This window comes from Haliotis asinina, chromosome 6 (assembly GCF_037392515.1).
Source record: "Haliotis asinina isolate JCU_RB_2024 chromosome 6, JCU_Hal_asi_v2, whole genome shotgun sequence".
In the NCBI taxonomy this organism is placed as follows: domain Eukaryota; kingdom Metazoa; phylum Mollusca; class Gastropoda; order Lepetellida; family Haliotidae; genus Haliotis; species Haliotis asinina.
The window spans coordinates 17853022-17879171 of NC_090285.1; the positions used below are offsets into that span (position 1 = coordinate 17853022).

The window sequence follows — 26150 nt, forward strand, 5'->3', positions numbered from 1 at the left end:
GAATCGTACGTGCATGTTATAAGCTAGCATAAAAAAAAAACTAAAAAAAAACCCAAACAAACAAAAAAAAACACACGGTCGATTGAAATCATGTCAAAACATTGATTACAGAAGAGTCTCGTTTCCTGTTGCGCAACTTAGTACAATAACCAGTCCAGAATCTTTAGACAAATTCATCACACTGGGTACATAAAAAATAATCACTAAGATTTGATACGTTTAAGCAGTTGTATATTGCAAAACCACGCTCCTTCTAATCCTTACAAACACGTCGTACATAGTGCTGTGTCGTATAGCAAGCGCTGACAATCGAAAACCTGGAATTCGTGGAAATCTTCAAACGACTCTCTGCCGCTAGAAACCTTCGGCGGTCTGGTACGGAACTGAATGTATATCAGTCTCAACGTGCGTTACAGAGAACAACACCGAATAACGGTAAAAAAAAACATATAACAGGTGCAACCAGTGAGACAGATGCACTGTGAATCATTTACGACCTCATCAAACAGGGGCAGTCTGTGATTTCTTAGTTAAGATATGCTGCCGAAACGTTGACAAAAATATAGAAATACGGTATTATTAAAGTTTAAAATTAAAATTCTTTTGTAAATATCATTTTCGTATGAAACAAAGAACTGGAATTCAGTGTAACCAGAGTTGTTTGTGGTGTCTATTTTGGATCGGCTGAAAAGTAGGTCATTGTCTGACTAGGTTCAGGAGACTCATGTTTCCCTATGTGTACGCGTTATGCAGGTTCATGGCACATATCAAAATTCCAAGATTGTAAGCAGCGGAGCGAGAGTGAACCACACCGGGGGCATCCCACGCCCTTGTTGCAAGAAACGTCCGAGTGTTGGTTTTCAGTCAGGTTAGGTAAGCTACAGTGAGTGAGTGGGTGAGTTTTACGTCGCACTCAGCAATATTCCAGCTATATGGTGGTGGTCTTTAAATAATCGAGTCTGAACCAGACAACCCAGTGATCAACAACATTAGCATCCTTCTGCGCATCTGGGAACCGATGACGAGTCAGCGAACCTGACCGCCTGATCCTGATATTACGACAAGTGTGTATAGGAAGTAGGTTATCGCTTATGACATCTATCCGATGAAACAACCTACAAACTTGGCGGGTTGTTTGATTTCCCTTGAAATATAAGGGCCCAAATGTTTCTTGAAAAGTAGTTGTATTATAACTTACAGCTTCACGCGTATCTTCCACAGTATTTTTTCATAATAAAAATTACGACTCGGGTGTTGGCTGTCAGTCAGGTTAGGTAAGCTAGAGTGAGTGAGTGAGTGAGTGAGTGAGTGAGTTTTACGTCGCACTCAGCAATATTCCAGATACATGACGGCGGTCTGTAAATAATCGAGTGTGAACCAGACAACCCAGTGATCAACCACATGAGAATTGATCTGCACTTGGGAACCGATAACATGTGTCAACCAAGTCAGCGAGTCTGACCACTCGATCCCGCTAGTCGACTCTGAGGACAAGCATAGTCGCCACTTACGGGTAAACTACAGAGGGAAACCAAAGTTGACACAGGCTGTTTAATTCACTGTTCAAAGTGAGTGAGTTTTACCGGGGACATCTGAAATGGACTTCACACGATGTACCCATGTAGGGAATAGGATCCGGTTTTTCGGTCTGTGTGATGAGAGCACGTTTTAACCACAAGGGCCCTAAATGTTTAAAAAAGACAAAGCAACGTTCGTAATTCAAACAAATCTGGGAATAAAACCAACGACCAAACGTAAATGGTACCAAAGCTATGGTCCCTCTGACATCAGAACTTGGAGTGTATTTGTTACTCTGGATACAGTAAATGCATTTGGACGCAACAGGTGCACCGACATCCTCAGACGCACTGAACGTACCTCCGGATGACATGTACCCGGAAGTACGTCATGGAACTGATTCAGCATCAGAAGTTTCCATATCCGGCGCATCTCGTTTCCGGGGTGACGATAGTCTCCCTTTGTGGATGTGGCTGCAGCGACAGACGTCCAAAAGTCCATCTCTCGAAGGAGAAACTCGGCTCTTCTGTTGCGTTTCTTTACCTGTTGTAGAAAGAAAAGTTAAATATAGTTTCGACTTACTTGTTTATGGTCATATCGACGTCTTAAAATGTCAACATTTTACTGTTACCGAACGTGTGAACAATGAGTGAGTGAGTTTGGTTTTATGCCGCTTTTAGCAATATTCCAGCGATATCACGGCGGGGGACACCAGAAAATGGGCCTCACACATTGTACCCACGTGGGGAATGGAACCCGGGTCTTCGGCGTGACGAGCGAACGCTTTAACCACTAGGCTAACCCACCGCCCCTGTGACCAATGAAACAGGGCAAGGACATTCTCGACATCGTCTTGCTGGAGGGGTTGGGATCATGGCCTTAACGGTTTAAATAGATCTGGGCGGATATCGAAATAACGAATTCTAAAAGTCAGGGGTATTATCAGGCATGTATTATTATATATCATGGCAGGTAATTGAGCTGTTTCAATTCTTTAGCCAAATAATGTTAAACTGTTCGAACCACGTTGAGACAGATGTCAGTGTTATATACTGCGGAGATAAAGCGCGCTGGGTTGACACTCTGGAACTTAATGGTTTTAGTTTATTTGCAGCGAAAACGTACTGTAGTTTCAAACCCTTTATTTGTTTGTACTACAAGCGGTTACGCAGAATGAATGACACAGAATAAACGTAGGGTTGGTGTAAGTTAACACTCATCACGTACTTTACGTGAATTTGTTTCACTGTTCCAACTACTGCGCTTACCCCCCTGTAATACAAAGCCACAATAACGATTTCAATCTGTGATTGTTTGTTAAACGTCTTTTATCATAAGTTAAATAATATTCTGAGGGTAAGATTATGAGGATGCGCGATCTTAATTTCACGTTAACTGGGGTGTTTCTGTGTTTAAAGTGAAATTCATCGGTATGTATTTACCGCAGACTATACACATATTCTTAATTGACCTCTGCTTAATACAGATTTCAGATTTCATTTTGTTCAAATATTTAGGCACATTTTACAAACCGAGAGATATTGTGAAAGGAACCAAAGTTGAAGCGAGAACATCTTCTCTTTCATGTGAACAAAGCAGTAATTTTTCCGCCTGGATTGTTGCAATGTAAGGAAGACAACTGTGCCAAACCTCCCTTAGAATGCAGTACTCGAGGTCACATTAATAGAACTGTACCTGCTGTACAAGACTTACATATTGCGAGGCTAAGTGTCACTAATGTATTTTACCTTACACGTTTAATTAACATACATGAAGTTAAAATGCTGACTTTATGGTTTTGTTGTGTTAAAAAGTGAGGTAGATTGTATTACTGTCACATTAAGACATGTGATTAGGTCATTCTGTCTGACTGTATCGCTGTATGACATCCTCTAATGACCTCGGTCAATCAGCGCATCCATACTTACTTGGGCCTGAGAGGTGTAGGTGCCCTGGTGCCTCTCAAAGTATAGTTCCCCAACCCAGGTGCACAGTCTTGTAGTGTCCCTCTCCACAGACTCGTAGAAAGCCTCAGGGGTACTCAGTTGGATCCTGTACAGAACCAAAGGGTTGATTACTTAAAGGATCTTCTCAGCGTGGTTGGAACGGAGGCAAGGTTTAAAACTTATCTAAATAAACAAAACTCCGTTCAATACCAACAAACGGAATTAGCTATTTGCTGGGTGCGGTCCTTGATGTGTATTGTCGCAGCATATTATCAACTACGGTTACAGTGAGCTAAAGTTCGATGCGACAAGAATTAGAGTTCATTATAAACATTGAATACTGTCATTTCTTTCTTTGTCTTAATGGGGAATCTTTAACGTCAAAATTAAGGAATGTATTCATCATGTTTTATAGTAATCAGTGTTTATAATTAAGTCTTTATATAATGTTGAAGTTGGCAATTAATCCCTCTGTTCCATACTATCCAGAAATGCAGCGTTCTCCATCAAGTGCTCTTTCAAAGAAAGGTATGTCGTCATTTTAAAGATCCGGTATGACAACATCCGGGTCGTTTTTCTTACCTTTCCTGACGGAAGAGTTCCAAATTGCTGCTTGTATCATAATCAAAGAGTACATCGGGCATGCTGAGACCGAGCTCGAGTTGTACTCAGCTGAGTACGTGCTCAAAATGTTGTATAACCTTTGCTTGAGTACGAAACTCAGCTGAGTGTGAATTTGAGCATGAGCACGAATTTGAGCATGAACTTGAGTTGAGCACGAAATTTTGTTTGTAACCTCCAGTATGACAAGTTCTCTAGTGCCACAAAATTAGAGATATCATGAACAAATCCTTGAATAAACAATGGACCAAGGACAAGCTCTAATCGTAAACACTAACGCAAGAGATTAATCATATATCGTTTTATTTTAATTCATACATAGCATGAACTAGATATGTGTGAATATGTAATATATATTACCCAGGGAGTCCATTCAGGTTTTTCAGCCTCTGCAGTTTTTCCAACATTTCTTCTCTGAAATATACATCATGATGATGTGACATCGTGTGTAGTGAGGAAGCAAGGTAGATAAGACGAGACAATGGCATTGTTAATTGTTGCAGTTTCAATTTCATTAATGGCTGATGTCATATGGCACCGTGAGTGAGTGAGTGAGTGAGTGAGTGAGTGAGTGAGTGAGTGAGTGCTTGGGTAGGCGAGAGGTTGAGTAGGCGTTGGAGTGAATTTTGTTTTTCTCATTCAATGCCGGAATTTCAGGAGCATCGATCTACGCAAATTTCTGACCACTGAATTTCGTTGGTCGCCCTCTCAAGACAAGCATGGGTTGCCGAGGATCAATTCTAACCCGGATCTTCTGGGGCACAGAGTGAATTTTGGATGGTTGTACGAACGTATTTCGTGACGGGAACCGGGATTCGAGTCAGCACATGGATATATCGCGTAAAGCCTCTTTTTCGTGTCCCTTGCCGTGGTATTGCTGTAATATTGCTAAAAGCGAGGTAAAAGTAAATCACTCACTCACTCGTCAGTATTTGAGTTGCAGCATGTCAGTAGATGTATGTGAGGTCCAGTGTTATAACAATAAACAGTTTGATTGTCGACGCAAGTTTGTATAAAGCAAATACAAAAGAGATGTTACTGTACGGACAGTATCATGGAATCTGTCTTGGAGGTTCATGAAAGGGGCGTAACGTGTAATTGCCAGTGGTGGCGCCACGATCAAGGCAAGTAATTCTATCCGAGCAGGGCAAGGTTGAAAACTGGACTGGAGGCAGCGAACTCCACGGCCAAAGGTAAAAATGGAAATAAATCACGAAACTAATGGCCTGTACTGTTCACCTTGGACCCATCCCAGCGTTCCCGTGTCCGAACAGGAAGAGACTTGAGTTTGACCTGCCAGATTCGGAAAACTCCCGCTCGACTTGCAGCATCTAAACACAAAATATCACTGTATATGAAAGCCCTGTAGTGAATCAAACAATTATTTCTGGTACATGGTCGTATAAACAGGCTTGATAATTCTATGAATATTCTAAAACATAGGACCTAAGTATTGCAGGCCTCAAACACTTCAATATTTCCAACTACACACGGTCTTAACATGGCGCTCATATCGTAATGAGGGCTCTATCTGGTTTTCGAACCCGCAAAGACCGCATGTTTGCACCCCAAAGTGCTAAATCTTCAGACACGGCTTCCTCGAAACCGTACTGTGCACAAGTTATGTGTTTAACAAATGTTCATTTAATACTTAATGTACCAACGTATTTATCCAGACTGGGCCATACCTTCAAGTGTCAAAGTAAATAGAACCTACCTCTGCCACTGTTACATCATTGTGGTACTTCTTGCTGGGAGGAAAGTGCGCCAACACCCGGTGTCCACCGAGCCCCTCCCACCAAAATGTGTTGTGCTGAAACATAACAGCTCGATAAGTGCATGTATGTATATGCGTGTTTGAGTGTTTGCGTGCGTGTGTGTTTATGTTAGTGTTAAAAATATTAAAGATACATGAGAGAAACAGTGTCCAAAAGAAAATCACAACGAAATCAACATGTAACATAACAGTTATACAGAAACCAGTATGACAGTTGCTCTGTTGCTCTGTTGCTCAGATGCCGAGGTGTAGTTGCAAAACCAACTTTCAATGTAAATGACTTTCATCACTGACAACTGAAATCATGCAAGTTCTGATGACGTCTTGGAGGGCCTTGATCAGACCTTGGTGGGTGGCTGGAAGATATGTCAGTTGTCTATACGCCTATCCATGTCATCCCAGGGGAGTTCTTCTGGGGATGTGCCCTGGGACCTGCGGGTCTGGCAACACGTTGTTGCTACAAGGAAGTTTTGTATTGTTCGTGCGGACAAAGATCACTATGTGGTAACAGTTCCAGAAACGATGAAACAACTGGACGAAGAATGGCATTCGTGTGGCACTGATTTTCCAAACCTCCGCTAACGCTGAGCAACTTTGTTCTCTACTGAACACAAATCCCACCCCTCACCATACCACCCTCTCTAACACCCTCTCTAATTACCGAAGCCTTTGGCACAGTGATTTGTCATTTCCATGCTCAAATCGCTCAAATACAAGGGAGTGAAACTGTATGTTATCGCAACATGATGGATCATGGATGATTCCCAAAAAACGCTACTAAAGAAAACAAACATGGGAAAGGTTCCAGCTGAAAAAGAAAAATTGTCAGATAGTTCACTGGAGGCCACAAGGGCCTGCAAACATTTGAAACTGCCGGCCCGATACAATAACAACCGGCGCTGGGCCTCCAGGCCGGAATTATTCCGAACGGATTATTATTTTGAATTATTTCGGATTTTAACGTTGCATCAGATTAGCTTCAGTATCACAATTGAAGCAAAATTACCCTTCAAAGTGAGCATACAGCAGTCTAAGTAAACTTATCCTCAGTCTTTTCGTTACACTCAACTACTGAGTCTAACAAAACCTTATGGGAGGTGGCGTCAGGTAACCTTTGAGATTGACCAATCAGGACACAGCTTACCAAATCGCGAATGTGCACATTCGCACATACCCTTTGAACTTTTTATCTAGAAAAGGTTCGTACACGAACGATTCCGAATGCTATTTAGCGTACGCTCGCTTCCGCGTGATGCACACGGCGTACGTACAACCAAGACAACGGTGAGTAAACAGTCGCTGAAAATTGTATTTTTGGCAATATTCAAGGATGTTATCGTGCGGAAGTATTAGCTAATGGTAACCATGTCAACAGAAACCCCAAAGCGTATATACTGCAGGTGAAATAAATGTGTTATATGCGGATTTTTGCTTGTGGAGAGACCTGTGTCAGTGATCTGAATATTTTGAAAGTCCCTCCGATTACTAAAAAGTAGCCGTTGTCTGATTGGTTAAATTTATTTAACCGTCTCGCGTTTGATCGGACAGTCATTGGTCGCGCAAAGGTTACCTGACGCTACCTTCTACTAGGTTTTGTTAGACTCAGTGGTGGAGTGTAACGAAATACACTGAGACTAAGTTTACTTTTATGCTTTTGTGACCAACAACTTTTTATTCTTTACGCGACGTTTCACGGCTGATTCTTGCTTCTTCAATATTCACCTGACACAGGAGCAGGACCTAAAATGCGTAATGTGTTCATGGTCGTTCAGCTTCTAAATGCATTTCAAAAACCTCATAAAGTATTGAATTTAGTTGAAGTGTTTAAAGTTGTGTAAAGCAAGAGTTTGAACTTGCGGTCATAAATTTTTGTAAGCCTATTTTAGAAGTGGTAAAACTGTTTCATTTGTTTTGATTTATTTAATTATTAGTGGGAGTCTGACTTTGACATTTTGTCATTGTTATCGTTTTACCCGGTTCAAATTCGATAATTTACAAGTGGTTAACATGAAGATGACGAGACTGTGCCGAAGATGATGAGACTGAATGATATTTATACAAGGTCTGACCCCGTCGAAACCTGATGGCGAATTCGCAAGTTATTACATCGAGACAACTGGAGTAAGTGAGTATTGTTTTATACCGCACTCTGCAATACTCCAGCTATACGGCGGCGGTCTGTAAATAATCGAGTCGGGACCAGACAACCCAGTGATCAATAGCATGAGCATCGTTCTGTGCAACTGGGAACCGATGACATGTACACCAAGTCAGCGAGTTCGACCACTCGATGCCGTTAGTCGGGACAAGCATAGTCGCCTCTTATGGCAAGTATAGGTTGCTGAAGGCCTATTCTACCACGGGCCTTCACGGCGACACACCTAAAAGTTCGATACTTCGGCGTAGACCTTGCCGAAGAACACACTAACATACCGGAAATTTGTTGACGGAATTCCAGCCGAGTTTGATGGTAGTAAATCTGGTGACGTCACAATGCTTCATGATCTGAGGCAACTGGGCCGAATAGCCGAAGCTGTCGAGTAGCCACAACTGAGGAAACAAACAGTTTTTGTCAAGCAATTTACATATCAAGCCACACAATATTATCATGTCATGGCACACATGTTAAATATGTTTCCATATCATTTTGATGTGTTTCATATCAAAGCTGTAACGTAAAATAAACAGTTAAATGCGGCACTATCTCATCAATTGTCATCAAACTGGCTGAGATGTTTGCTAACGTGCAGTATTGCTGTATGGGAAGCGCATACAGGATAGTGTTGTGAGGTGTACATTTAGATGTCAGAGGTCACTGGTCCCAAGACACTTCCCTGAGGTATCTATGGTGAGTTTGGTCAGGTAAAATGAGCGAGTGTAGTTTCACGCCGCACTAAGCAATATTGAAACTATGTGGCGGTGTTCTTTGGCGGAATTCAGTGATCGACCACATGAGCATCGATCTGTGCAATTTGGAACCGATTTACGTGTCAACCAAGTCAGCGAGTCTGACCACCCGATCCCGTTAGTCGCCTTTTTATAGCAAGCATGGGTTGCTGAAGGCCTATTCTACCCCGCACCTACCCCGTTGAAGGCCGTAAAACAAATCCTGGTGAAGTCATAACGTATATATTTGAAATGTTTGGTAACGCTAATACTTCCTATCTGAATTGAAAGTTCAGGTCCCGTTCTATTTGCACCAGGATGCATCAAATAGACCTGACTGGCGTCCACAAAATATCTACAAGCAGGAAACAAACTTACGTCTTTGCATCTTATACCAAACTCGTGTTGAAGGAACCTTTGTCCATAAAGACACTGTCGCAACAGACACTCTCCATTCGGGAGGTTTGCATCCTGTGATTAATATCAATAATTAGATCAGACATATAAATTATATTCATAAAAATGTAAAGCGCCAGGCAGTATATTTTGTCAATATAGGTTGCCTTATTGTGAAACCTCTCCGAAAACTACAACTGTAAAAATTTGGTTTAGTGCAAAAAAGATCCAAAACTAATATTGAAATTATCTTTTACTTTAAACAGGATGTGTACGCATTTGGAAAATATGCATCTTCTGTTCTTCACAACGGTTACCTTCTTTCCAAAAGTAAAAATCAGAAATGACCACAATTCTATACTATATGGTCACATTTCAGTTTTGACAAGTATAACTTTGATAATGTTGTATAAGCAGGCTAGAAATAGCTAGTGTACTTTAAAACGTAGTACTGTCATATCTTTAACAATATTTCTCTAATTCTAAATGCAAATGATTATGAGATCCCTGAATCAGCTACTTGAACCTTCTCCAAATATGGATTGGTCTTCCCAATTCTTTCGCTAACATTTCCACGGCATCGCATCTCAATTTTGAAATAGGCTGGCGCTCAACTTTTATTCTGGGTATATAAGCCGCTCACTGCAAACAAGCTATAATAGCTGATGGCACTTATATGAACTGATGTCGAAGAACCTACACACATGGTGTTTTTTGTTTGGTTGGTTTTTTTTCTATTCATTTTGTTTTATCATTGAAAAGAAAAGAACCTAAAAGTGGTATGCTATTCAACGCAATTATAGTTTTCATTAATCTCGCACACCACATATATCTTTTAAGATGGTCTTCTTGAGATATAATGAAAATCACGATTTTTAAATTAGCACGTGCAAGTTATGCCCCAACGGTATAAAATACCGATTGTTTGGGGTATACAGGCCAAACTACCTCACTCATCAATAGTCCAGTTAAATGACGAATGTCTGTAAATAATCGAGGCTGGATCAGACCGTCCATTGATCAGTAGCATAAGCATCTCTCTACTCAGCTGGAATACGATGACCTTTTTCAGTCAAGTTAACAGCCTGACCACCAGGAGATCCTTCCTTGAAGCAGGCTTACAAAGAATATTTTGCTGAAGGCCTATTCTTCCCTGGACCTTCACGGGTCCCATGTGGGAGTGAAACTTGGCACTGACCATTTCAACCCAGGCAGCGCCAACTGGAATGAGCTGTCCGGTGCTGATAAAATACTTCACCCTGTTGTAAAAGTCCGGGTACTTTTCTTTAACCCACTGTAACTGCTGTGGCTGAAAACAAATTCAAATCAAATTATTACGAAAAAGATATTGAGAACAATAGTTGAGTTTCAACGATTGCATTCATTGCTGAATATTTATGAAAACAAGCGCGATGTTTTACCCACTGAGAGAGCGAAACGAAATAGATCTTACGTCACTTTTTGTGATGCGAGTATGGTTTAACACCGCCTTTCACAGTATTCCATCCTGTCGAGGCAGGGGGCATTTGAAATTAGCTTCAGACAATGTAACCATGAGGGTATTCGACCCCGGTCCTTTAATGACGCTTACCCATTCTAAAGTAAGCAGTGGTATCATAGATTTATATAGGCTATCTGTTTACCCTGACAATACATAACGAATTCCTGTCGTGTTTGTGACATGGGAGACTGTCGTTTCGGAGTATCCTTTCGTCGTCATATTCTTCAAGATTGCAGTGGGTTAACCAAATGATCCGTCGAAGATCCGGGTTCGATTCCCCACATGGGTACAAAGTGTGTACCTCATTTCTGGTGTGTTCCGCCGTGACATTACTGCGATAGTACGATAAGATTCATAAAACTAAATTCACTCACTCATGTACGTCAAATGTTTTGTGGTCAAATGTGATCATTTTCACCTGAGTAAAGGCCAACTTTAACGGATACTTCTCCATCAGATTCAACGCTGTCGACCAACTGCAGACGCTTTTCATCGGAGTCTTCCGGCAAGGCCACAACCACGCTGAAAATATGTTTCACGTGTATATCGCAAATGTAGTCTATGGTCATATGAGGGAGGAGGTTTTTTTGAGTGAGGAGTTGTCAATACAATCGAAAACCAGGCGTCAAACTCAACATATTAACATGGCATAAAGAGGATTATGCGTTTATGCACGTGTACGTGTTAGAGTTTTCTCTGAGCAAGCATAAATACCTGAATCAATATTAGCGTATCCCACAGCGTGAATATGATGACTTGCCGTTCCATGTGTCATAGACAGTACATGACTTGCCAGTGATCGTGCCCTGAATTAACGTACCAAAGAATAATGTATAATAGTATAAATTCAAATGTGTAAATATTGGTGAGTTGAGCTGAAAAACTATTGAAAACGTCTGGATGCAGGTTACTGAAATTTTCAGTTTGGGCATGGGTTTGGTAATAACATGTACGAATTGAGATTCGATCCCACAATGACATTGGTTTCTTGACCGTCACTCTGCACGAAAAGAGTTTGGTTTTACGCCGCTCTGAGCAATATTTCAGCAATATCACGGCGGGGGACACAAGAAATGGGCTTCAAACATTGTGCCCACGTGGGGAATCGAACCTGGGTCTGAGCGAACGCTTTACCACTAGGCCACCTAACTGCATTAGCATCGATCTGCGCAATTGGGAACCGAGGACATGTGTCAACCAAGGCAGCCAGCCTGACCACCCGATCCCACCCGATCTTACGACAAACATTGTCACCTTTTTATGGCAAGCATGAATTGCTGCACGCTTTTCAAGAACTGAGATTCTGCCTAAGAGAGTTTGGTTTTACGCCGCTTTTAGCACCTTTTCGATGTTTCACAGACCATACAGCCGAAATATTGCTGAGTGCGGCGTAAAATTAAACTCATTCACTTTACATCAGCATTACATTATCTACACTATTCAGCATAAAAATCATATAACCAACATTTCGAAGGCGTCTCTGGTTCCAAGCACACACGCATTGATGAGGTCATTAGCAGCACGCAGCGCATGCTCAGACATACAGCTATCACTCGGGAGATCCTGTAACAAGAAATGAAAATGCATCGATCTCTCTCTCTCTCTGTCGATCTCTCTCTCTCTCTCTCTCTCTCTCTTTCTCGATCTCTCTTGATCTCTCTCTCTCGATCGATCGATCGATCGATCGACCTCCGTGAAAACCTTGAAGCGGATTACTGTCCACAAGCGGCTGGTCAAATACTTGTCCACAGTACAAATCTTTTATTCCTCAATCCTAAGAGAATTTAAACTGATAGGTTTATCATATGTTTCAGTACCTTTGCCATTTCGTACAACACTTGCAAATCCATGGAAACGTTGAATACATGTCGGTCAAATACCCGGATTTCGGCGGTAGTCAACGTTGCTTTGAAATCAGGGGGTGCTTCGTTAAAATTGTAGAAAACGCCGTTGACCGACATCTCGATGTAGATGATATGACTGAAACAAACACATATTCCGACGTCTAAGAGATATCTCAGCTCATGTACATCACATCCTTTGGGAAGTCTAGAGTACCGTTACAGATGGTCGGGAATGTCGTAAGGGACAGGATAATGTTTTACACGCAACTTCAAAATAATTTTTATATATTTCTTTGAAGTCTTTCCTGTCTGGAGCGTTTACCAAACTTACATTTTATCACCACTGTCCATATTGATTTTTCATCGCTTTTGTGATCAAGTAACATGAATTCGCTTTTGCTTCTTTTTTCGGTTAATTTGGCTTGAAGATCGATAATTTGCAATTTCCCCATATTTACTGTGGTATCACAAACTAGATACTCCTGGATCCTGGTTTCAGTAAGTGCTTAACAATCCAAAAGAACCCAACCATTCTCGTTTACTTGCAAATGTGAGAAGGTTAAAGGCAAATTCACATTTCACGTCATTCAAACAATGAATAATGCATTTCTCTTAAAAATACTAACCACCAGTCCTCGGGGAAGGTGCCACATTATTATTAAAGAAAATGACGGAATAAGAAAACAATATTAAAACAAAAAGAATTAATGCAACGTTGCAATAATTTGACTCTCGACCCTCTACCGGGCGAACATTATTTCGAGCAATAACAGAGATATACCCTTGGAGTCCTCCTTACGAATAACTACTAACTCCTTTGGAGGTAGAAAATTGTGATATTGTGCCGACACTACTACTGAATACTGCTAGACTGACGAAAAGTAGAAAGTAGAGTTTCGAAGCTCTGTTAGCACTAAAATACCCGCAAGTTAATGGTAGTATATGGCACTTACGGCACTACTAGCGCTAAGGGAGGCTGGAAACTCTAGGACAAGGTGTTTGGGGATTTTCTCAAAAACACGACGTTATATTTTGCAAAGTGTTTTCATTACACGTCATAAAAATTATGTACGTGTTGTAAACACCAAAGGCAACCTTCAGAGATCTGTGCGTGATATATCATACACATCATTGTTTGTGCTATCGCACGTGCATGTCATGCGCCAACAAAACGACTGAGAATATTCGTGGTAATCGAATAAAGGCAAACTATATATACCAAGATTATCAGAAGCACGCCGAGAACGTGACAATAGAATGTCGTAATGGCGGATATTGCCAGAAGGTTTGGCTATACATGGCAGACTTTCATCAGGCAATGCAGCCTGGTTCCCTGGGTCTGTTGCGCCTGCGCTACGCTCCGACACTGTCCCAGGCAACCACTGCCTCATGCCTAATAGTTATCATCTTCACTTCAGAAAAATTGGGGCCATTGTGCCACGTGTCATCCATCGTTTAGGGTAGGATATATTCTTCGGATATATTTTTCGATCGTCTTGTGAAATTACAAGGCACAGCGTTTAGTTCTATTTGAATGATGTTAATGACAGTTAGAGTTTGTCATTCTGATATTTAGCCTCTACAAAACAACACGAAACAGTTAACATATACACAAATATCATTCAGAAATGTTTATGATTATTATAAATTTGGTGAATCAAATGATCAATGTACAAATATACACGCACATATGCAGTTCTATAAAATGAATTTGGTACTTATATTCCTAATCAGTGTCGGAGCGTTAGTGCAGGCGCCACACACCCAGAGGACCACGCTGCAGGCTACTGAGGCTGAACAGACATACGTGCAGGATGAAGATCTCAATCGGAAGCAAACAGTGACGTCATCAGCGTCAACTGCATTGTGTTATCACAGCAAAACCATTGTGATAAAGCTTGCTGTAGGCATCCCAACCTGTCGATCGAGGCATGCCGTGAGTGTGTGAATATGGCTTTACGCCGCTGTTATCAATATTCCAGCAATATCAGAAACCAGATATAGGCGTCACACATTGTACCCACAGGACCCGTGAAGGGTAGAATAGGTCTTCAGCAACCCATGCATGCTTGCTATAATATGGGAATATGTTTGTCGTAAGGGGTGACTAAAGGGATCGGGTGGTCAGGCTCGCTGACTTGGTTGACACGTGTCATCGGTTCCCAACTGCGCAGATCGATGCTCATGCTGTTGATCACTGGACTGTCTGGTCCATACGCGATTATTTACAGACCACCGCCATATAGCTGGAACATTACTGAGTGCGGCGTAAAACTAAACTCACTGACAGGATGGAAACTGGACCTTTGGTGTGACGAGGCAACGCTTGAACTACCAGGCTACTCACCGCCTCTGGGCAGGTCATGAACATGTCAACATGGATTGGCTAGTCAAGATCTACGTAGGGCGAGGAACATGAGCTATCGCGCCACAGACGTTGCGTATGACATCTGTCGCAACAGATACATAATGCTTGTGGCTTGACAGTGATTGAGCGAGTGTAGTTATACGCCGCATTTAGCAATACTCCTACAATATAGCGATGAACGCCAGATATTCTTCACTGTATCCATATGTAGAGCTATCAGACCGCCTAATAGCATGAGAGTCAAACGCAAAGTACTCATAATATTTAGAAGAAATATTCCACAAGCACCTGGTATGTACTTTCTTTGCAATGTGAGTATAGTTGTCGATCACTAAAACATGTCGGAAAAAATTCATCTTACAATCGTTTCACTGCGACCTTAAACATGAAACTAAAACCGATCATTAAAAACTCACTCTAAGGCTCCCGCATCGACACAGGATGTAATGGTGTAGTCATATCTCTCCTTCCTACAACTTAAACCCTGAAAGACAAAGACATGAAGGCTGTAACAAGCTAGTTACTGAGGGAGAAATGGTTTTACGCCGCTTTTAGCGATATTCCAGTATTTTCACAACAGGGGACACCAGAAAATGCCTGACATACTGTACTCATGTGAGGTAACCTGTGAAGGTCCGCGGAGGAATATGCCTTCAGCAAGCCACGCTTGCCATAAAAGGCGACTACGCTTGTTGCAAAAGGCGACTAACATGATCGTTGATTTGGCTAAGATATGCCATGGGTTCCCAACTGCGCAGATCGATGTTCATGCTGTTGATCACTGGATTGCCATATTCTGTTAGTTACAGACCGGTGTCATACTGCTGGAATATTTATGAGTGTGGCGTAAAACTAAACTTACTCACTAAACCATGTGAAGAATCGAACGGCGTGATGAGCGAACGTTTGGCCACTAGTACGGTACAGTCTAAATAAACTTAGTCCCAGTGTTATACGTTACATAAGTTGTTCACTGGTCCCTCAGGGGCCATGGGCTCATGTACCCTTGAGGTTTGTACCTCGAGAGCTCGGGGAACATAAACAAACCTCGAGGGTACATGAGCCCATGGTCCCGAGGGACCTGGGAACAACGTATTTATCTTACTAAACACCTGAATATTAATTTTGAACTGTTTGAAGCACTTCTGTTCAATGCGAGGTAAATCGCCATTTTGCAGACGACACAAGGTAAACAGTTTTAGAGTTATCTCCCCGCTATCCATGTTCAATCGCAAAATATCGGTAATTTTCGTGAGAGTGAGAGTAATTTTCGTCAGAAGAGTTCGGAATTCCGAGCGGTGTTCACTGAAAAAAATACATCGCATGTAAGCGGGGTGCATTGAAAAGAACAGAATAGCGCTTAGCCAATCAGAAAGCGACATTCATGTGTGAGGTAAGATAAATTTACTTAGACTGGCTGTGCTTCCCTGCCGTTACTTTCACGATACAATGATGGTGGCGAAGCACTATAGTCAACGTCTTCATGCCAATCTCCGATTTCCAATACATAAAACATTTACTGGTTCAAGATAAAACAATTATCCAACGAGCTTCCGTCGCTTTTATAGTGTAGCAATATCGCACAACACCGTAAGAACGAAAATGGGTTTCACATAGTGTTTCCACGTGGACATATGGAGCGGGTATTCGACGTGACGAGGAAGCGCTTTCGCCAGTAGGCTACTCAACCCTACCAGGTGTTCAGTGGGTAAGTAAGCTTAGTTTTATGTCGCGCTCAGCAATATTCCAGCTATATCAATAGACAATCCAGTGATCAACAACATGAGCATAGCAATTGGGATATGATGTTTCAACCATGTCCGCGAGTTGACCCTATCCCACTGGTCGCCTCTCACGACAAGCATGGACAAAAGAAGATCAGTTCAGACCAGGATCTTCACGGGTCGCCATGGCCAAGTGTTCGACTGTCATAAGTAGACTTACTTGGCGTGGTTTTCCCTCCACCCAAACTTGACATTCTGACTCAGAATTCCACACCAGCCTCACTTCCTCTCCGGACCAGCTTTCTGGTATCTTGACATGGAGTCGAAACCAATGTTTAGACCACCTGGAATTATAGAAAGGTCAATGCAGTCTAAAAGGATATCTTCGGTTGTCACTAATGGGCGATATAGAAAGGTTCATACAATCTAAAAGGATATCTTTGGTTGTCACTAATGAGCGATATAGAAAGGTTAGTGCAATCTAAAAGGATATCCCTCAGTTGTCCCTAATGCGTGATATAGAAAGGTTAATACAGTCTAAAAGAATATCTTTGGTTGTCCTTAATGAGTGATATCAAAAGATTAATGCAGTCTAAAAAGACATCTTCGGTTGTCCCAGCTCTACCTCCACAGTGGTTAACAGTAAATATCAGCCTTAGAACTGATCTTCAGAAACCCACGCTTGTCGTTTGAGGATCGATTGTACAGGCCCGCTGACTTGGCTGACACTTGTCATCGAGTCCAGAAATCGTAGATCGGTGTTCATGATATTGATCACTGGATTGTCTGGTCCAGACTCATATTGCACAGACCGCCGCCATATGGCAGGAATATTTCTGAGTGTGGCGTAGAACTAAACTCGCTCGCTCGCTCAGAGCGACAAGACCACTAGCACTACTGCGACAGTAAGTGAGTGAGTGAGTGAGTGAGTTAGGTTGTACGCCGCATTCATCATTATTCCATGAGCATCGATCTGCGCAGCTGGGAACCAGTGACATGTGTCAGCCATATCAGCGAGCCTGACCACCCGATCCCGCATTGGAAATTTAATATTCGAGTCCGGAATTAGATTAGGATGCTTCAAATGGGAAATTATATCTTTGCAACACAATATATATATATATATATATATATATATATATATATATATATATATATATATATATATATATATATATATATATATATATATATATATATATATATATATATATATATGTATGTATGTATGTATGTATGTATGTATGTATATATCGTAGAATATAGAACATCATCTAGATATTCTATGATCGTTAGCGTTACGATAGTCGTAAGTGCTGTACATTAGCAGTAACTTACGACTATCCGAGCCAATGAGAGCTTCGACAAACTAGGCCCAGAGTCCCATTCCAAAAAGCGATCGCAGCGCTAAGGTGATCGTAATTCCCATACTTTAAGATAAGCTTACGACAGTCGTAGCGCTACGATGGCGATCTTACGTCGTAAATATAAACTTACAGAGGTCCAAACGCTTGACCAACCTTGACCTCGTCATAGGACAGATTCACGGCTTGGGCGAAAGTAACCGTGTCGTCTGCTGCTTGCGCATGAGCAATGTGGTACACTGCCTCCCTTCGTGGATATAGCCTTTAATGAGAAAAACAAAACTGATCAAACTGATACTTGCACTTTGATTGTGACAGTGCCATATTTTCTTCAGGACCAATTGGACGCTGTCACATAATAGTCTGCCATGCAAGTATGGTCAAAAAGCTCCATGTAAGTCTAGAAAATATGGTCAGTCTAGATCCCTACAGCTTCAGGCAGACCCACAGTCTACTCAGTTTACTCGGACTCAGGTTACTTGTCATATCTTGCCATGAACCTCTGTTCTAATGAGACCATATTTCCCGGTTCTCGTAAAACCCCCTGCTGGAAAAAGTCGCAACATGATTTATCTCATTTCTTTCTATCCAATCAGAACTCGTGATACGTCAACTTAGATCCACCTTCACTAATGCAAACAAATGTGGACACACAAATATAACATGACTGAGTTCTGTCTTGAAACATTTGCGCATCGCGCTGGGGAAGAGGTTCTCGTTTTCTCGAAGCATACGGATGTTTCCGAGGTCTTACGAATGATCACTTTTTACTTTTGAAACAACGTCACTAACTGCACAACTAAATCTGATTTCAGCCAATCACAAATTCTGAACACTCGCACCATGAAAGGGTCGTATGACAAGTAACCTCTGGAAGAGAATGGCACTCTTGTCACAGCACGGGTTCTTGGGTCGCCATGTTCTTAAAGTACATGCTCATCACGCCGAGGCATGGGTTCGACTCCCGTATATGTACGATTTGCGAAGCCCATTTCTGGTATCCCCCGCGCGACATTGCTGGCACATTGCTAAAAGCGGCGTAAAACTCAGCTCACTCTCTCAGTCTCATGACAGTGCGTTTGCTGATTTTGTAAAATCCGTAAGCTTCTTGTCAGTACTTTTGTGGGGTGGGGCGGTGAAGTGTCCACTAGTCACGCCGAAGGCCCGGGTTTGATTCCCCATATGGGTACAATGTGTGAAGCCTATTTCAGGAATCCCATGTCTTAATATTGGAATATTGCAAAACGCGGCGCAAAATCAATCACCATTAAGGAGTCATTAATTTGCATGGCCCAACCTATTGAATACGCCAGATACTTGCCTTTGCCAGATACTTGTCTTTGTTCTCGCAATCAGCCATTCCTACATATTTGTTTGACTGAACATTGTGATGGACGTCAGATTATTTTTAAAAATGAAAACATGAAACTGAACGACATACTTACTTGGAGGTCAAACAAAGTCCATCAATGGTGTTATGGCAGAGAAACCTCTTTATTCTAACCAGCTGGCAGTCTCTGTGCTTGAAAGGGATTTGATCCATAGGTATCTTCGGGTTCTAAAGTAAAAATATAACCTTTAAACAGATTTGTTTCGGCTTGCTGGACTACATTTTGTTGAAAACCTTTCTTCTGGAGTGTTATTTTTTTATTTTCAGTTTCATATTTTTTTTATTTATTTTTATATCAAACACTCGGGTACCCCATCAACATAAGAACCCGGAAGTTCGGGTTTAATTCGTGAGTGCATGCCCCCGCTTCTCTAAATCAGGAAAAGTTCTTTACTACAGCGGACTAGGTCTTGAAAACAGGTGACTGATCAGCTGATCACACAGTCAAGTCACAGTGAGTGAGTGAATTTAGTTTTAAGCCGCACTCAGCAATTTTTCGGCTACATGGCTACGGTCTGCAAATGATCGAGACTTCTTTTAACTGAAGTTTTGGGCGAAGAGGCGACTTAAAGCATGGATTTAACTTTATATTCAGATATTAGTGATGTAAACGATTCAGGAACTTCAGAACAATTGATCATGGAACGGACAGGTCACAGAAGCGTTCAAGGTAAATTATTTAAGATGGCAACGTGTAAATCAATGATCTGAATCAAACAATAGATTTTTTAATCTAGTTAAATGGGCACATGTGGATGTAGCTCATCCATTAGGTTATTTGGTTTAGTCTTGTATCACCAGTATTGAAAACCTGCATCATAACATGTGTATGTTTATGCTTTTCTGTTAAATTGAGCAAAATAACTTTTTCGGGTTGTCACAACTACAAATGAAAGCCACAAGATGGAGGTAAACGCCATTCCCAACACCTCGCCCACTGATGATTCGGATACAGGTCAGAAGAGCGATGTCACTCCCCCCAAAGAAAGTTACATTCCTCCAAAGATGACTGGTCCACCACTTGCGGAGGTGCCAGGAATCATGTCCGCATCCATTTGTACGAGGAATGTAATATTCAAAGAATACAACATAAAATTGGTAAGTTGTAGGTCATTTTGACGGAAGGAGTTTCTAAACATAGATATTATATACTATACTAAAATATATAATGTGCGGTTGAGCGTCTGTCAACGGATGAGAGAATTTCGGTTCCAATCCCTTTGGAAAACACTTGTATTGTGAGTTTAAGCTTGACCGATATTTTTCAAATGATTTCACACACTCATGTATCATTTGAATGTTGATGTACATATGAAGTTAGGAAAAGTAAAACCTGTGAAGCGGTCTTACTAACGAAAAGTAAAACCTGTTCCTCCAAAACAAAATCCTCAAATGCGGTTATTCTGGGAAAACAAGAGATGACCTAATATATAGTGAGAAGCACACTTTGGGTTTATATGCGTCGTCAAAGTTTTGAACAATAATGAACTTAAAATATTACAGAGTCAGTACATAACGTGTGATACCACAAATTGTTGAAAGATTTAAAAAATGGACAGTGGAAAGTTATCAGAGTTACCTTAAAAAGTTTGAAATCTTTCACTTTTGCCATTCATAAACAATCCAAAAACGTACAGTTTCATTTCATGTTGTCGTTTGCATATATATTTTTTTTAAATAAAATGAAAGTAAGGGCAAGAAGAATAGATATTACAACGGAAGTAGCGGTTGACAAAAAAACCAAACACTCAAAATGAATAAAAAGCCGTTTATATCTATTAACTGTAACTAAAACAACATCCTATAACAGTTGCACCAATTTCTGAATTTCAAGTTTAATCCTACTGGCAACTATTCTATAATAATAGTATCTCCATACAGGTGAAGACATGCAACAAACACACAGCGACGAAAAGTTACCACTAAATGTTACCTCTCCAAATAACAGCAAGAACGATGGTTACACGTTCATAAGTACCTGTTAAATGTTCGTATACAATGCAGTAAAACATTCACCAGAAGCGAAAAGCAGGCTGCATCTAAACTGATTTTCTGATTTAACCAGAGTTATTACTCGTGGGATAGTGCACTGAATATTCAATGATAGTAAATGTCACATACTGCGACGGTAGACTTATCTAGAGTTAACGGTTAAATGCAATGCATCTCATACCTGCTTGCCACTGTCAAACCCCAAACAGTACATTGAATGGGTGTCGTACTGTCAGTTGTTTACATCTCTTTCAGGAGAATGAAGAATCTCCCCTTGCGAGTTTGGGCCAGACAATTCAATGACCAACAAGGATCTGCGCAATTGGGAACCGATGACATGTCAACCAAGTCGGGGAGTCTGACCACCCGATACCATTAGTTGATTCTCTCGTGGTCTTCGGTGTGAGACGGAAACACGTTGACATGATCAGGCCCTCCTAGCTATTTGACTGAAGAGAAGCAATACTGGATGTAAAGTAAACCGTATCGTGAGCTTAGCTACCAAATGCGAAGGAATAGCATTAAATATCGTTGTAACAGTGGTTGGCATCAGAATCGTTTCACCGCCGCTATTGAAACCCAAAGCATCAGCAGCCGAAAACGTCCGGTCATCTTCGATAAATTCCGCATTTCGCCGAACAACGCCAACACGCCTGTCGTCACAGCGTTCGAAAAATGGCTGCCGACAGGAGAAAAGAGAAATGGGTAAATGTTTCAATCGACGTTTAGATCCAGAGAGTGTACATGTCATTCTGATTAGGAAGGTAGCGTGAACTGAACGCACGTTATCACACACATTGATACTTCATTTTCGTCAAGAATGTGTATTTTGTGACCATTATCTGCGTTTTTGTAAGGAGTTGAGCTGAAATTGCAAGGTGACAGAATGAAGCTGCGAAACTCCATCGCATTGAATGAATTCTTATATAGGTCTAGAAATTTAATCATGAGGGGATTCGGTGAGGAGGAAAGTGAGATTAGAGTAAATATTGTATTCGGGTTTAGGGAGGGTTGTTACGATGATATTCGAAACTTGTGGCACGCTGTATTTATAACGTATTCATTTAAACTGGAAGTGAGTGCGGAGAGTCCGCATTATATTCGTGTCTAGTAGTGATTGAACCTATACTACTTTATTTGACAGATGCCCTTACTAGACTACCATGTGTGTGTTTAGGCAAACACTGTCTCCGAGTGATCTGGGATCTGGTGGGGGGATGGGCGAGATGTCCGACACTTGTCACCTCCCTACTGTTCATGAAACCGCCGACAGAGATCAAACATGGAGGCGTCCACAATACCAGTCTTCCTATGCGCTCGAGTCACCAGCTTCGATTCTGAGACAGAGAGGTAGATTATTGTCCTTGAGTTCTGACTTTGCTTAGGGTTTTTTTCAGCTAAATTGCATATCTCTCTCTCTCTCTCTCTCTGTCTCTCTCTGTGTGTATGTGTTGTGTGTTGTGTGTGTGCTTGTGTCTGTGTGTGTATGACAAACATAAGACACCCTACACACACCCCTTTTCATCCTGACTTCTGCTGGCATTCCCATCTCCAACCAACCACCCACAAATTTTCTAAATTTATTTCAAACTGTTATTCTCTTGGTTTGACACTTACAGATCACAGTCTGCAGACTGAAGTGTTCCACACTTGAGCAACAAGACGACGCAAGTTTCCTATTCTCGCTTCGATTGGATGAGACATATATCAACACGTCCATGATAGATGCGACAATCTCACCTTCATGAAATACACTTTTCCCTTCATTGGTCAACGACAGTTTAAGAAGTTTCCGTGTCACCTCTAAGCTCTACACCAAGAAGCTGAAACGCTAATGGTCCTATGACATCATAATATGACGAATGCCGTGCCTGGAAATCGAAAAGGAACATGCTGTCGAGGAGTACAAGTGGCATGACTCTGACAAGCCTCTCTACTATAACAAAAGAGAAGAGAAAGAATTTGAATGTGTGTGATTGTGAGAAGTGGTTCGCTTCAAAGACACAACTAAAAATGCATACTCTGCAGCATGACATTACAATCACATACCCAAGTACAGGTGGTGCTAAACGTAGCACATAATCTGTTATGATATTTTTCATTGGCATAATGAATGACCATGGCCACAGTTAAAATCCAGAATACATAATTTGGAAACCTGAATTGTATTTGCCAGTATCAACAGTCGACCTTTGCTTGTATGAAGCTCAGTTGGTTAGATTTAGTAACATACATTCCTCAAATATCTTTTTCGTATGTTAGAGATTGTAAATTTGGGTTGACATTGGGAAATAGTTGTAGTTTTTGTTCCTGTGACCTTGTGTTTAATGCTTGACCAACCAGGTTAGCTGTGTAACAATAACAAAGTCAAGTAACAAAAAATAAGTTCAATGATCTGTATTTTAAATTTGTTTTTATCTGACTTGCAATAACGATATATTTACAGCTATACAGTTATAAGTGTTTTATTCATTAACACCTTATGAAAGTGCATAATGAAACTTGTAACTGATTCATCACTCGGTTATATGTTCAACACAGTGGGCAACAGAAATTCCAGCTCTTCTTAGCCAAGTTGCTTTCCTTGACGTAGCTCCAAGGCCAGGGCCCAGTTTCACAAAACTCTCGCAAGCCTAAGATCTCGTAACTTGTCTCGTAGCTCTTGTACCTGGCATACTGTAGCATAGGAGGTGCAAATGCTACGAGAAAAGTTACGAGATCTTAGGCTTACGAGAGTTTTGTGAAACGGGCCCCAGGTTCATACTGATGTAGCCGACCCGTGGAGGTTCCGGGTTAGAATAGGCCTTCAGCAACCCATGCTTGCCATAAAAGGCGACGAACTGGATCGGGTTGTCAGGCTCGATGACTTGGTTCACACATGTCATCGATTCCCAATTACGCAGATCGATGCTAATGTTGTTGATCACTGGATTGTCTGGTCCTGACTCGATTATTTACATACCGCTGTCATATAGCTGGAATATTGCTGAGTGCGGCCTAAAACTAAACTCACACACAGATGATGTAGCCAGCTGGGGGCATCAAACACGTGGTCCTGTAATACTAATGGTAATCTACACTGAGATACCAAATGCATAATCATTATATTCTAATGCAAGTTGCACCTGACTACCTGTGCAATAAGTTACATATTTGCACAGTTTATCATGCACACCTCTGAAGTAATTCAAAATCAACTGCTCACAAGGAAAGCGTTTCTATGATCCGTTCCCCAATTTTCTCTCTTCCACAGAGAGTGAGTGAGTTTAGTTTTACGCTGCACTATTCCACTATGGCAGCGGTCTTTACTCTTTACTCGGCGGACCAGACAATCCGATGGGTTTTTAGTTACTTTTGTGAATTCACTAGTACCTCTTGTGTTAGGTTCGGTTAATAATTCTATTCATATCAGTTTATGAAAATTATTTCGGATAGGGGAACGGGAGGAACTCCCTCAGCCATAAAACAACATTACCGACGTTCACTGTAATTTCATGCGACACAACTGTACACAATATGTTAAAAGAAAAACCATGGTGACTACTACCAAGGATTATGAAAGGCACGGGCCATGGGTCATTTCCCACATCGGAATACAAAATGGCCCATTAAAATTTTAATATTAATACAAGACAAGGGCAGTGGCCCACTCTTCATTAAGAAAGTGTCTAATAATCTTGAAAATGGCCCATTGTCAGTGATTTTGTTCCAGTCCTTGCTACTACATATCTGTGACACAGAGTAACTTTCAGTCTGCAACACTTTTAGACAACCGAAGTCTACGATTTTATTTAGTGATTAAAAAACCCACATTCCACATGAAATGACAAATTTGTGTGCATATACACGATGGTTGATCAATGCCGTAGCTTTTATGCATTATAGTAAAAACTTCAACTCGGATTATACAAAAGAAACGACTAACCTTATGACTTGTTTAGTTTCGTCCGCCATTTTGTCGTACAATGTGTTCTTTCGGAAATTGTGTTGTCACTCGACCACAATCGGTTTTTGACGGGTACAGCCGAAGTTATTTCGCTGCGTCCTGCCGAGTTACGCATAGCGGCTGTTGGCGTATTCCGTTAACGGTCTCTTTCAAATCCGATTGTACCTCTTTTCGCTCATATATAAACTGCATTAGATAGTAATACAGACGTTATACTACAAATACGCCTCTCATTATGTTCTGGTTTAACGCCTTTTCATCACATAGATAGGAGGGCCTAATGATCATTCCCAAGAGTTCTCGGGCGGAAGAAGAGAATGTCCCGAGCCGCCCCTCCTTCCCCACCCCACCCCTCACACACACACACACCCATCCCTTTCTCAAAAAAGCAGTATCCGGCCTTGGTTACACCTAGTTTTGCAATTGCAATACATGGACGAATCGTGTTGTCTTACCTGCCGCTGCATTCAGAATATAGCCGACAGGCCAAAACTGGTTATGAAACAGGTGATGATCATTCGTGCATTACGAGCGTGAGTGAACATGACAATGTCCCCCAACGCTAAAGAGGAATGAAATATTTATAACATATTCAGTACTTCAGTTTTCATTCAAAGCCGTGGCCTAGTTGCGCCATTCGCGCACTGAAAGGTCATACATATAGTGCACTTTAAAAATATTGGCGGGCCGTGTTGGCGCACTCGAGACATGAAACATAAATATGAATAGCATTACCAGTTTTTTCTCGGGTGTCAATTTGAAGCAAGACTCAAAATGCAGGCTTAGCTTAATTGTAACAAAATTCGCTACGTTCTTCTCGCTGCTACTGTCTTGACTTCAAAGAACTCACCTTCAAATGCAAGCTGTTTCAAACGAC

The 26150-nt window shown here is 41.3% G+C and overlaps 1 protein-coding gene across 5 annotated transcripts in view; it reads right to left on the reverse strand.

Moving 5' to 3' along the window:
- Positions 1-25790, reverse strand: part of LOC137288277 (alpha-mannosidase 2C1-like) — a 50972-nt gene extending 25182 nt beyond the window's left edge. Inside the window, exons 1-18 of one of the 5 annotated variants that reach the window (XM_067820754.1) lie at positions 25253-25509; positions 23068-23198; positions 19391-19503; positions 18079-18207; positions 16802-16925; positions 15274-15341; positions 12463-12625; positions 12111-12208; positions 11360-11451; positions 11064-11167; positions 10343-10453; positions 9127-9219; positions 8296-8412; positions 5803-5898; positions 5325-5416; positions 4446-4499; positions 3447-3570; positions 1879-2061 (exon numbers count right to left, since the gene is read on the reverse strand). In XM_067820754.1, coding sequence (XP_067676855.1) covers positions 1879-2061; positions 3447-3570; positions 4446-4499; positions 5325-5416; positions 5803-5898; positions 8296-8412; positions 9127-9219; positions 10343-10453; positions 11064-11167; positions 11360-11451; positions 12111-12208; positions 12463-12625; positions 15274-15341; positions 16802-16925; positions 18079-18207; positions 19391-19503; positions 23068-23094 — 1788 coding nt within the window. In that variant the 5' untranslated portion in view covers positions 23095-23198; positions 25253-25509. Of the gene's footprint in view, positions 1-1878; positions 2062-3446; positions 3571-4445; positions 4500-5324; positions 5417-5802; positions 5899-8295; positions 8413-9126; positions 9220-10342; positions 10454-11063; positions 11168-11359; positions 11452-12110; positions 12209-12462; positions 12626-15273; positions 15342-16801; positions 16926-18078; positions 18208-19390; positions 19504-21508; positions 21525-23067; positions 23199-25252; positions 25510-25728 lie in introns of those variants that run through there. The other 4 variants (XM_067820755.1, XM_067820756.1, XM_067820757.1 and 1 more) reach the window with 4 other exon arrangements.
- Between the last annotated feature and the right edge of the window lie 360 nt (positions 25791-26150).